This window comes from Delphinus delphis, chromosome 8 (assembly GCF_949987515.2).
Source record: "Delphinus delphis chromosome 8, mDelDel1.2, whole genome shotgun sequence".
NCBI classification, from domain to species: domain Eukaryota; kingdom Metazoa; phylum Chordata; class Mammalia; order Artiodactyla; family Delphinidae; genus Delphinus; species Delphinus delphis.
The window spans coordinates 70,143,272-70,157,125 of record NC_082690.1 but is presented as its reverse complement, the minus strand read 5'-3'; the positions used below and the strand labels follow the sequence as shown (position 1 = coordinate 70,157,125).

Here is a 13,854-nt window from a genome sequence, read left to right as displayed (position 1 = left end):
TTGCCTTTGGGGGCCTCGTGCGAGAAAGTAGGACCTCTGGGAAGACACTTGTGCAATTTCAGTTGCCGTGTTTATTTTAAAAGATGAAAATGGATTTGTTTCAAATTCATACTGGTGTTATGGAAAAGACACAAGGAAACTAGGAGATCTCAGTTCCAGTGCCAGCCTGCCTTTTTTAACACACTACATTGATGAGCAAGTATGTATATGGTTAAAAGTATGGACTCCAGAGCTAAACTGCCTGGGTTCAAATTCTGGCTCTGCCACTTCTAAGCTCCCTAGAGCAAGTAACTCAGCCCTTCTGCACCTTAGTTTCCTCATCTGTAAGACGGCAGAAATCACAGTGTCTATCTCTTATGGTTGTTGTACCCATCTTTTAAAGTTGCTAATATATATAAAGAACTTCTAAAGGTATCTGGCACATGGAAGCAAAATAAAATTCTTAACAGTTTTTATCTTGAGATCTTGGGCAATTGAGATAAGCCCCCTAGGCCTCAGTTTCCCCATTTGTAAAATGATTTAAATTAAAGGGGTTTGAGTCTCCAGGTAAATAGCTCTTCCATTTTTCTTCTTTATTCAAACTCAGAATTCTTCACACATAGCAATATGCCAATCTTCTACATATAGCAGTCTAAGATTGTGTGTAATTAATCAAACTACATTAAATATAAAAATTATTTCCTGATTGGATAGATGCCGCTTGTAAGATATTTAACAAAAGGTAAAATTAATAACCAAGATTTGTCACTGCAAATCTGTATAATGAATGTACTTAGAATCATTCCCTATCTTTGCTGTAAGCAGTTATATAAGTGATATCAGTGCTAACATGAAAATGCAGATTTCATATCCTGGGGTCCTGTACTTAAATGATAATTACCTAATGTTCCTGATCAGTGTTTTTACTTGAAGCAAATTAGCATTATGTTAAACTATTCAAACCCACTGTCTTTTGCAATCATTTTCTGCTATTAGACCATTTATGTCTGAGGATAATTTCTTGTTAACGTCTATACTCACATATACCATAATTACACTTCAGATTTGTCTCAGTGAGTCAGCTCTCTGACAATGAAAAGTTGTAAACATCCTTTTCACAAGGATAAATTTGGAAAGAGAAGAGATCAAAGGCTCCACGGAAATCATCAAGGCTCTAAGTATCACAATGCGTCAGAGCTGGAAGGCGTCAGAGCTAGAAGGGCTCTCAAAAGTTTGTTCAAGATTTCCTTCCGAGTTGAGAAAACAGACACAGAAATCTGCCCAAGGTTACACATATGGTACGTGGTGGAGTTAGACCTTAACCCCTGTGAATCTGACTCCCTATTTACCAAAGTCAGTGAATCCATGTCCCTCAGTGCCGGCAGGACCTCCCAGGGGCTAGTGGAGATGGAAGTCTCAAAACAAGGAGGAAATCCAGCCTCATGAGCAGCTCTCACCAAACTGGAGCACAGTTCTCCACCCGGGCTTCCGTTAGCATCTACTATGTTCTGCCCTGTGGCAGCCAGAGCTTCTGCTGCAGGGGGCAGAGCTGACCTAGAAAGCCCCACCTAGATCCACCACCATGTTCCTACCGAGGCCACACTTCCCCTGAGCTACTCCCAGCTGTGACTTAGCACAGCAGGGGCACTGCTGTGAGTCCATGACTGCAGGCAGGGGCCTCCTCTCACAGGTGACTTTGGCTTGAAAATTCCGTCTCTTCCTACTCAAGTCTTCCTCCCCCTTTTCTCTCTCAGTTATCAGCCCTGCAACATGGTTTTCCACTGCTTCTCCTGCTTCCTTCCCTCTATCCTTCATAGATGTTTCTTATCAAATCCTATCTTGGTGTTAGTTTCAAATGAACACAGTCTCTAAAATCAAGTTTTTTCAGGTAATCGAGGAGGAATTGGTGAATTTTCAAAACTATGCTTCACCCTCTATCATGAGAAGAGTGGTGAAAGAATGGAAACAAAATGAAGGAAGATAGACTGATTAAACTGAATGACAGAATTTTTTTATGACAGACCAGGCAGATACGAAACAAAAAAATATAGGATCTTGAAGAAGAGGAGAAAGGGATTTTAAAAAAGGGGGGGGGGTGGTTAAGGAGATGCACACAATCTAACTACTCGAAATAAAGAATTTGAAAAGGGGGATATATTTTTGTTTCTCCATCAGAAAGAGTGACTGCAGCCCAGTGAAATTTATCAGCAGGGGTAAACTCTCAAACATCAGCCTGGAATAAGTTCCTCAGAAGGAGGCAAGAAAATACTGTGAAGCCTCTTTCTAAAGCTTCAGACAGAGACTCCACAGTTAGATATAGTTAGGGCAGCCCAGCCATGCAAAGGGATTACATATACATGGGTTGATTAAAGATGGCCACAGATTCTTCGCTGCTCCTCCCATAGAGAGGTGGGTTCTAATTCCCCCCCTTTTGAATCTGGGCTGGCCTCAGTGACTTCCTTGATGAACAGAAGCCAGCACTCGGTAGAAGTAACGTTTCAGGACTTCCAAGGCTAGGTCATAAGAAACCTTGAAGCTGCCACTCAGGCTTCTTGGAGCATTCTTTTCAGAGTCCTAAGCTACCAGATAAGAAGTTTGATAACTCTGAGACTGTCATGCTGGAGATGCCGTGTGCCATGTGTAGGACCCCTGATCAATTACTCTCAGCTGAGACCAGCTTTCCAGCCATCCCCTCCAAAGCACCGTACATGTGAGGAAGCTTTCTAAGACTCTCTAAACCATCTGCCAGCTGAATACCTCCAAGTGACCTCTGCTGATGCCACAGGGAGCAGAAGAATTACTCAACCAAGCCCTACTGAAATTCTCTACCCTTAACATTGTGAGATATAATATTAAAAATTGTTGTTAGAGTTGTCTGTTGTGTTAATAGAGTTCTAGATACAGGACAAAATTACAGAGATCAGCATGAAATATTCAAAGGATTACTAGATAAATTTCAAGTGAAAAAGTTTTAACATAAGGATATAGTATCGCCTGTGTCCCAAGAGAACATTTTGGAGAGATGCATGAATTAGGACTTGGAGAAAGGCTCAGAAAGACTAGACATAATAAAGAGGAGACAGACAAAATAACAACTGAATCCAGGCTTGGATTAGCTACTGGTCTGATGGGAAAATATCTCCTGGGTGGGAATATCCAATTTAGAGAGGCAAAAATGGATAAGATCACTTAGAACTAAAGGTTTAGGGCAGATCCAGACCTTAACTGATTTTATTTCTCCCAATAAGGAAAATCCTAAAATCTAAAAGATTACTTTTGGAAAACAAAAGAATGTGTCAGAAAGGAAAGAGGAGTCAAAGTGCGAATGCTGCTCAGATGAGTAAATAGTGCTCATTCTGTGAGTTAGATAAGAAAAGAGACCCACGTGAGAAGCAGGGCAAAAGGTGAGAAACTCAGCTGAGTTTCCCTGAAGGGAGTGGGAGATTAACAGGGAGACATAATTCATTACTGGAATAAAAAAAAAAAAGATATAGCAGAAAAATGTTATTCAAGACTAAAATAGTCAAAAGGTATGGGAAGACAGTGTTCTGAGAAGCACATGGCCGAGGGACGGGTTCTCAGTAGGTGCATAAGGCAACAGACTTCAGGAGCATAACAAGAAAACCCTGGGGCTTCCCTGGTGGTGCAGTGGTGGAGAGTCTGCCTGCCGATGCAGGGGACACGGGTTCGTGCCCCGGTCTGGGAAGATCCCACATGCCGCAGAGCGGCGGGGCCCGGGAGCCATGGCCGCTGGGTCTGCACGTCCAGAGCCTGTGCTCCGCAACGCGAGAGGCCACAACAGTGAGAGGCCCGCATACCACAAAAAAAAAAAAAGAAAAAAGAAAACCCTTCCTAGAAGACAGGGTCTCAAGGCCTAAGCAATCCTCAGCGAGAGGCAGAGACAGCAGCCATATTATAGAACTAGAGTGCCTGTGTATCCTATGTCAATTTTTTTTCTCATTTAACCCTAAAAGAATTTTTTAAAATATATGACCCCTTGCACATTTTTAATTTGACAGGTAAAATTTTGCATCATAAGTTTAAAGAACAAAGTTGGAAAGGATGTAATTTCCAGCAGACTATAAATATTGACTAAAATAAAATGATTACATCACTCTTTTAGATGTATCCCATGAAATCTAAATACCAAAACAACTTGATACCGTCATCATCCACTTAAAATTACATGAACAATCTCTTTAACATTTGAACATTTTGCATCTTTTCTTTTCATCTTTAAACTTACATTCCCATCCCCATTCTCCCTCAGAATTTTATCTTAATGTAATACATTTAAGTTTCAAAGTATTTTACTGATCACACTTAATCATGCTTATCATTGAAATTTGAAATTTTCTTTTAATTCCTGTGACTATAAGGCTCTAAGTGTTTAAAAATCATCTCTCCTTGCTTGAATTAGTATTAAAATTATCATCAGTACAATTGGTCAATACAACATAGATGATACATTTTGATAAATAATTATAAATCATAAAATTAAAATTTTATCATAAATATATCTCCTAATGAGATGAATGAGGCTTTGTAAACTTTGTAGGTTTTCTAATTCATTTACCCATGATTGAATATTGGCTTAATGCTATATTTTTAGATGTAAATCCTGAAAAATCTTGTTCCCATAAATCCCGTGAAGAGAGGAATGGGAAGAGTATGTATAGCCAAGTTGCTCACCCTTTGAGCACATTCTGAGCTATGTAATCATACAGTGATCTATCATCAAACACTATTTTTAATGATCTGCCAGCTGATAACACCTATAAATTGGTAGAAGCAAAGAACTGGAAACCATTTGACTTGCAAAACATTTGTCACCCAATCATTAGAGTCATTCATTCACTTGTCTCAATTTCTGGGAAGAATTCCAGAAGTACTTTACCAAGACATATTAAGTAGCTCTTAATTATACCCACTACTCTTTCACTTAGAGCACCTTGGATTATCCAAATTATTCAGAAAGGATTAAGAAAATCAAAATATTATTAATTTCATTAACAATACTATTTTAATAAAATATTTTTGTGTGTTTCAAATAAAAAACTTGAAGCTACAGCTTTTGCTTATTTAATTTATGAAAAATACCCACCCTATAACCTAATTGGCAAAGACTATTCTTTAAGCCAAACCAATCAGCCAAGTCAACTTAGCTTTTTCTCAATACAGACCTGACTTCATTTTTAATTAAAAAAATTTTAATATGTATTCCAAGAAATGCTAAAAAATGCTGACAAATAATTTTGGAAATCATTCTGTAAGGAGAAATGCTAAAAACTGTCAATATTAAAATAATATAGACTTAAAATAAAATTTGATTTACTTGTGTATATTCTAAAGCCAAGATAAAACAATTTATTAAACTTTTCATAATGCAAAGTAATATATAGCTAACATTGTAAAGTAATTATAAATCTGGAAATAGGATAAAAATCACTGCATTCCTTCAGTAAATAGATGTGTATATGTATTGAACTTTGGTGTTTATTTCAGGAAATAATTAAATAAGGTCTGAGAATAAAAATATCTGAAATCATTCGACTGTTTTTTGTAGCTCTTTTTTTTTTGAGGTTTTTTTTTTGATGTGGACCATTTTTTAAAATTAATTAGTTTATTTATTTATGTTTGGCTGCGTTTGGTCTTCGTTGCTGTGCGCAGGCTTTCTCTAGCTGCGGCGAGTGGGGGCTACTCTTCACTGAGGTGCGCGGGCTTCTCATTGCGGTGGCTTCTCTTATTTGGAACACAGGCTCTAGGCACGCAGGCTTCAGTAGTTGTGGCGCATGGGCTTAGTTGCTCCACGGCATGTGGGATCTTCCCGGACCAGTGATCGAACCCATGTCCCCTACATTGACAGGTGGATTCTTAACCACTGCGCCACCAGGGAAGTCCTTTTGCAGCTCTTATGATCGAACTTCTCTATGTATTTAAAGGAGAAAAGTATTTATACTTAAATCTAATTAGTCCAGCTGCCAGCAATTAACTATATCTTTTGCTAACAGAAAGTAGAAATTAGTGTAAATATTTCATAAAATGTTTTGACAAAATAGTCTTTAACTGCTGCCTTAAATAATGTGCATCAAATCTGAAAAGAAAAATCATGCAAAACTTGTATCTGTGAATTTTACCCAGTATATCTTGAAAAATGTGGTCTTTCTCAAAAATATTCGTTACATTTAAGAGAATCATCATCATTAACCTTTAGACATCACTTAGAGTTGAGCATAAGATACAGCTGAAAGGAATTGCTTGCATTTAAAAAGTGCCCCCCAGGGCTTCCCTGGTGGCGCAGTGGTTGAGCGTCCGCCTGCCGATGCAGGGAACATGGGTTCGTGCCCCGGTCTGGGAAGATCCCACATGCCGCGGAGCGGCTGGGCCCGTGAGCCATGGCCGCTGAGCCTGCGCGTTCGGAGCCTGTGCTCCGCAGCGGGAGAGGCCACAACAGTGAGAGGCCCGCGTACCGCAAAAAAAAAAAAGAAAAAAAAAAGTGCCCCCCAAAAGCCATTTTGAGTGTTTGATTTGTCCTACCTGTGCTCTCTTTGCTTTGTCTAAGGAGAATGTCCCTCAAGACGTATGCACGATTTGAGAATAAATGGAAATAGAAGGGATAAGATAAATTGGAAACTTTCACAACCAACCCTCCAATACACACATACACACACACACACAAACACACACACACTACCATTCTACCACATTTCTAGATTCAGAAAATCTGCACACTGGACAAAATACACAATTTCTAATGCTTTTCTCAACAGAAATATTAAAAACATGGAAATACATGGAGGCCTAAAGGTTTATGGTTCATGAATGTAGGCTTCTTTTTTGTTTTATCTCCCCATTTGCACTCCAAGGTTTTTGCAAAAAGGGGCAATGCACTATAAGATTTGGGATGGGTGAGGAATATGCCTTTCTTTTGGAAAATAATAGAAGGGCTAGTAAAAACTGTGTATTATTAGGAGGATTGTTTCTAGGAAAGAAAACAAATGAAAACTGAAGATCTGGAAATTGATTTCCTTAAAAGTATATGTACTTGCATTTCTCCTAGGAAATCTTTGGGAACCCAGAGAATGCAATGCATCTGAAGCAGTAGACCACTGGCCCAAGTCACTTCAAGCAGCCGAAATCAGTGTAGCCTGGGGTGGCAGAAATGCAAAGTTTGGAGGGACTCTTGAAATTAAGAAATGTTGAAAATGCTGGATGGCAAAGAGTGCAAATCAAACAAGTCCTTGTGAAGGAATTACAAATGCCTGACTTTGCAGGAAGAAGATAAACGTATCACGTGCCCTTCTATGAAAAAGGAGACATTTTTCTCCCATATATGGTAAGCATCGTACCACAATTAACCTGTGGTGGATGCTTTCCCCCCGTGAATGTATGTTCACAAATCCTTGTGGACTGTGGACAACTGAAATAAACTGACATCCTGTTGCAGATGCAACCAAGAGAGTATCTGTCACCCACCCTCTTTCTCTCAACTGCAGATGAGTGTCTGTTAAGGTCTTCAGCAACCCTAAAGACAGTCTTAGGAAGACATGTTGACTGGAATTCCTGCCCTAAGGATTGAAGATTGGCCTGTTTTAACTCTCTGTGAGTGCAGCAGTAGTGCTGTGATAATATTGTGTATCCAAGGTACTAACTCTTTGGACCCTTTCAAGTATCGTGGAGAAAGACCAGTACAAATTGAAAAGCCCTGAAAAAATCCCTCCCATTGCTGGAGAGACAGCCTGGGCTGTAGCTGCCCAAAGAAACATGACTCCACACACAGACACTGGGATGAGACCCTCCTGGCTAAGAGGAGAATAAGAAAATTAAAGAGAATTCTATTAACCTAAGGATCGAGGGCTTTGAATTATTCCTAAGAGTAGAGGGATTCAGATTTGGGTTTTCTTTCTTTCTTTCTTTCTTTTGCTTTATTTTCTCCCAGGGAACTTTAAAATGAGATAGAAGACCATTTTAACATTTTGAACATCTTTATATTTCTCATCCTGGCAAGTATGTTTGGATTATCTTTATCTTACTGTTTAATCCCATTGCAGCCTCTGATTACCTATACTGGACAACATAGCTGAGCAAAATCTGAGAATGAGAAAAAGAACAGGAAAGCAAATTTTGAGCTTTAGTTACAAAATCTCTTTAGAGTCAATTTAATGAATGTAATATTTTAAGTCATTTCCAAGCCTTCTGGGAGCAAAGTCTAATTTGCCCACTGGGATTCCAGAAGGATCCACAAAGGAGTAGACTTTGTTATTTGGGGGGATGGCTTCCTGAAGGTGTGAAAAGTCTGCCTCACAGGCAGGTGACCTCCTCCTCCAAAGGGCCCAGCCACACTCCTGCCTGACCACAGCCAGATAGATGGGGCCAATAAGATAATAGGACAAGAACTGTGAACACTGAGGGGTAATACTTGGTCCCCACTCCTTCTGTTCCACCAGGGAGAGATTTCAGCCACACCACCTCTGCTGGCCTCAGTCCCCACCCTTCCATGTCACCTTGCCGAGAGGGCAAGGATGAGTTAGTGAGTTTGGAAGAAGGAACTGAGTATGTTTAGCTTAGCGGCTGCCTCTTGCCTCTTAGGACGTGTCCCTCTGGTCTGACCTCTGTCACCAGATAGGTGCTTGTGCCCCAGGTGAGACCTGAGGTTGACCAGCTCTGTCTGGGACAGGAAGGGGAAGTTTAGGGGTGAGATGAAGTTTTAACAAGTTCACTTCAGCCACACAGCCAGAGATACAGTCCCTAACCAGTTTTATTAGAATAAAGGTGATATTTTAAATGAAAATAAACATTGATTGATGGCATGAAAGGATGAATGCATATACAGTCTATCCACATGAAGCGGAATCGAGGATTCAGAGGTACAGGTGAGAGTTGATTTATTCAATAGAGAATCCCCTAGAAGTCGTCTTCAAGTAAATCATCTTTTCTAAATCAAGCTTTTTTCTCTTACCTCCCACATGGCTAATCCTTTAATCCGAGAAAGTTTAATCCTTAATGTTCATTAATTTCCCATTGGTGGCTCCTAACAGTTAAGCCTTAACTTTCCAAGCCCACCAAGTAGTTAAATTATCTCAATAAACAATTAGTGATTAGTGGATTAGGAGGCTCTTTTTAGCAAAGCTTGTTGTCAGCGCCTCTTAAGGTAGCTCAGGTCTGTAGTGAATAAAGCCACTGATGCAATCAGAAGAGTGCCAGTGACTCCTGTGTTGTCTTAGTTAATGCTAACAACAACCCAAGGTAGAGGTGAGGAAACAGGACATTAAGTAACTTGCCCAAGTTTGTAGATGCAGTAAGTAGCTCGTTCAGGGTTTGAACCCTGATATGCCTCCAAACGCCATGCTCAATCCACTACCCCATATTCATAGAATTACACACTATCAAGATTGGAAGAAACTTTGCAAGTCACTCAGTCCAACCTCCATCTACTGCCGATATCCTCCCAGGCATGACTTTCCCACCTCAGTGATGGGGAGTTCCTAAGGCAGCCCCTTCTACTGCGGGGCAGCCCTATTGCTTTGCCAACCCCTTTTTCCATGGAATGTCCTATAGATTCACTTCACTGGCCCAAGGTCCTTCTTCCCTTTGGAGGTAGCAGAGTTTCCATTCTTAAACATCCCTGCTCCTCCAGCTATTCCCCACATACCTTAATCTTCGGCCCTTCCCCGTCCTCCTAGGAAGCTCCTCTGAGCACAATCATTGTCTCAATAACACATCTGGGGTCTGCAGCTGGACATAACATTCCAGGATGGAGCAGACCAGTGCAGAGTAGTGCTATATTATCACTGCCCTTCTTGTAAGCACCATTCCACCATGTGTTGTGTTTTTGTGGTGGGCATGGAGGGCGGATGGAAAGAGTACTGTTCCTCTGCTCAAAAGCCTACATGGCTCCCTAGTGCAAAAAAGGCATTTCCCAAATTGCATTTCCTGAAACACCAGCATCCCAGAATAAATGGGTGTTTTAAGAATAAAAAAGATCTGTGACTAGGTAAGTTTGGAACACACTGCTTAACATTCATTCATTAATAAATCTTTATTAGATGCCTGCTGTATGCCAGGTACTGTTCTAGTCACTAGATATATATTCATGGACAAAAGAAAGAAAATCCCTGTTTATGGAAACTATAGGTCAGACAAGAAATACTATGAATGTGTGAGGACCTTTTAGAAGACTTGCAACACACAGTAACACATCATAAGAGAAATGCTGATGCAAAAAAATAAGCTTAATTTCATTTATGTCAAGATACCCCAAGTGTAGGATCCTTGTATGATTACTAATATACTAGAGAACAGGATTTGAGTTACCTGTTTAGGAAACACATGCTCACAGCACTGAACAGATTACCCTGCCTTCAGCCAGTGTATCTCTTTATGTCACCACTGTTTTGTATGGAAACTTTCTAATGTAAAAGGATGCTAAAGGTCAGCCAAGAAATATTAAGAGCACAGCAAGCTCAGCCCAAAGGAGGGCTTAGAGGACACCACTGCGCATGTGGGAGGGAAGGGGGGTTGTCAAGAAACTAACAAATATGCAGAGGCATGGAGGACAGACGCTGCTTCCCCCACCAGGAGAGGGAGACCAATGGGGGACTCAATTCTAAGAGAAAAGCAGCTGATCCAACAGCTCCCAAGCTGAGCATCAATGAGGCAGGTGGCCAGACTGGAAATGGGGCAGGATTTAGCCAGGGAAGTAGAAGCACCGGGTCAGGAATTCCACACCAAACAAGGTCAGGACGAGGAAAAAGCAGAATGGACGCAGTGCCCCAGGAAATCAGATACCTAGTCCACAAAGCCCAAGTCGGCTCCTGACAGCCCAAGGAGCTTTTCCCAGGAATCTGTGACCTGGAGCATCAAAAAGACAAGCTACCCTTTGCCCCTGGTGGAAAGAGCTAAGGACTACCTCCAACCCCAGCTGGCTTCCATTTACAATCCAACAGAACTCTTTTAAGCCCTTTTAAGTGAACCTGGTACTGCCAGGCAAGAGGGCACCAAAAGGGCATAAAAAGCATCAGCGGGCACCTGAGCTCCTGCTCAAAACTTCCTCCAGGCTCCTCTCCTCCCCACCGCTAACTTCAATACCCTCGCTCATCACTCCTTCAATTTCTTCACCCACTTCGGCCCCATGTTCCACTGGGTCCCTCTAGACTTCCATTTGGGACACTGGCCTTAGCTTGAACCACCACCTGCCGGTACGCGTGACTGTCAACATTTGCTCATCGTGCCAGCTCCAGGGCCCCAGCCCTGGCCCTTCCCTTCCCTCGTCCCAGACTCTCGGGGCAGGGAGAATGAACTCCGCAGACCCTTCTGGGTTGGGAGGGTGAGGCTGCACGGGGCCAGCTACCCTGACCAGCAAGTGAACCAGGTCAGAAGGGCCTGTGCTGTGTACAAGACGAGCCAGACACATTGGGAAGAGAGAAAGGAAACTCTGGGATAGGTAGAAAGGCCAAGTTTGGAGAGAGGCCGATATGGGAAGGGATTTGTTATTTGTGGAAAGCTCTTATTTGGTGGTGGGAAAAGAATGGCAAATATGTAACACAATATTTCTGTAACTATAAATAACATGCAAATACCTTTCCTAATGCAAACCATATGGAATCAGCTTTTCTGGGAGGCTTTTAAAAATAGGAAAAGGCAAGAGAAGGAAATAATATGTATTTAATCCAAAAGTGCTAAGCACTTTTCATACGTTGTTTGCTTAGTCCTCTCACTTCTCTTCTAGGGAAGGTCCTCACTTTATATATGGGGAAAATGAGGCTATGGATTAAGGAATTTGACCAAGGTCCCATGATAAACCACAGTTTGAAAGTAGATCTGTCAGGTTCCAAAGCCCTCGTTCTTTCTGAAATCAAGTACCACCTTCCCTAGAGGCAGGGGCTAGACTAGCTGACCTTCCTAGATTCTTCTCTACTGCCACGATATCCAGAATTGACTTGTTCCCAGCAGGTGCCCTAAGTCTTTCAGGAATATAAGGATCTATTGTGTGCACTGTGAACAATAACTCAACAGAGAAGATTTAAGGTGGTGGTAGCAACACTGAAAGTGCAACTGGGAGACGCTGGGCTCTGCCGCTGCCTTGTTGTGTGACCTTAGGTCAGTATCTGCCCTCTCTGGGCTCTAGTTTTCACATCTTGAAAATGCAGAATTGGGCTAGATGGTCAGGAAGGCTCCGTTCAGCTCTGACAGTCCTGTCTCTCAGGTGTTGGAGTTCGCTTTGGTGGTCTGAGGAGGATGTCCCCCAAGAAAGCCCACTTTAGAGCTTCCCCGAGCCGGGCCCAGTCCCTCTGCCCACCTCCACTGCCCAGTCCACACTGACCTGCACCTCCCGGGTCAGGGCCAGCTCCAGCAGCTGGCCAAAGTGCTGGCCCAGCGTGCTCAGGGTCTCACTCACACAGGCCTTCATCGACTTCAGGATGTGCTCATTCTCAACCTGGAGGCACCTGGAGAAAGAAACCCTGGGTGGGCCACTGTAAGGGGCAGGCACTCAGCCCAGAGCCATTTTAGGGGACAGATCCGGGCCTGCAACAGGCCTGGTGGCGATGTAAGCGGCCTGGGAAAATGACATCAGCTCCTGGGGAGTCAGAGATGGAATATTCCAAGGCTGGCTTGTCCCCTGGCTCCCTAGTGTTCAAAGAAGTGCTGGCCTGCAATAGGAGCTAACAGTCCATGTTGCCAGGAAGAAAGGCCATCAGAAAGCAGTCAAATCCATACCTCTGGGCTTCTCCCTGGGAGAACCTGCCATCATTGCGGCCAGGGTCTAGGGATGGTGGACGGGAGTCATAGAGGAGGGCTGCTGGTGTGCCAGGTATGCCTTGCTCACTCTAAAGGTATATGGCAATGCCTGTGACCCTTTAAGAAATAGCTACCTAAAGCGTGCAGACAGGAGCCTTTGGGGATTTTCCACTCACACAGGAAGACCAAGGTCAAATCCAGCCCTATGACCTGAGAATGTTTCACAACGGAAGGCCAAAGACCCCATGGCAGTCCTAGGAATGTCAAGTTCCAGGTTTTTCTTCTAGGGCCTGGGGGCTGGAAGGGGTGAGGGAGGGTGTCAACACGCACCCAGGTGTGCATACAGACAAGGTTGAGTGTGTGTACGTTTCTGAGTGTAGACGTATGTGTGTTTATGTATGTGAGATACGGAGAAGAGATTGTGAGTGTATTTCTGTGATCGTGTGAGTGTATGTTTATATATCTGTGCATGTCTGTGAAATCCTCGTCAATGTGTATGTGAGTGTAAAGGTGTGTCTGCTTTCACCTTGTCTTGACTTTGGAGATCAAGGGGCTTCCCAAAGCTGGGGTAAACTCTTTCCTTGTTACCAACCCTCAAGAATCCTCTTTCTTCCTATGCCCAGGCCTCTCCTCTGCCTTTTACATTCTCCCAGGCCTGAAAAGCGAGCAGAAAATCCCAAGGGAGTCTTTTAAGGTTGCTGATAAAAGTCAGCAAAAGGAAACTCCCAGACCACCACCAGGCCTCCCCACTCCCACTGTCCCTGTGGGAGAAGATGCCAGCCCCTTTCCCTGCCTGAGGACCGGCTGGCAGACCCTGTCTAGATTCACCCAGAGGCCAGATTTACCTCTCAGTGACCGCTGACAGCTCTGAGCACTTCTCCATTAGCAGCTTTTCAATCTGCAGAAAAATAGATCAATTTTATTCAATTCAGTGAGCACTGGTCGAGGACCAACTGCTGAGCTGGACCCTCTGGGGCATAAAGATGAAGAATCAAATCAGCCAATTTGTAAAACAGGCACATAAACTATAACACAGTGTGGTATGGATGGCAAAAGAGATCATCATCAGTTGCTTTGGGGGCTCAAAAAAAGAAAACTGAGCAATTAGTTATGCTGGGGGATCTGGGAAGCTTCAGA

General features: G+C 42.7%; 1 protein-coding gene across 1 annotated transcript in view; it reads right to left on the bottom strand.

Moving 5' to 3' along the window:
• The window catches only part of INSC (INSC spindle orientation adaptor protein), a 126,102-nt gene that overhangs the window by 49,758 nt on the left and 62,490 nt on the right, over positions 1-13,854 (bottom strand). The window contains exons 4-5 of the mRNA XM_060017323.1: positions 13,563-13,615; positions 12,302-12,425 (exon numbers count right to left, since the gene is read on the bottom strand). Of these exons, the coding sequence (XP_059873306.1) occupies positions 12,302-12,425; positions 13,563-13,615 (177 nt within the window). The remainder of the gene's footprint in view (positions 1-12,301; positions 12,426-13,562; positions 13,616-13,854) is intronic.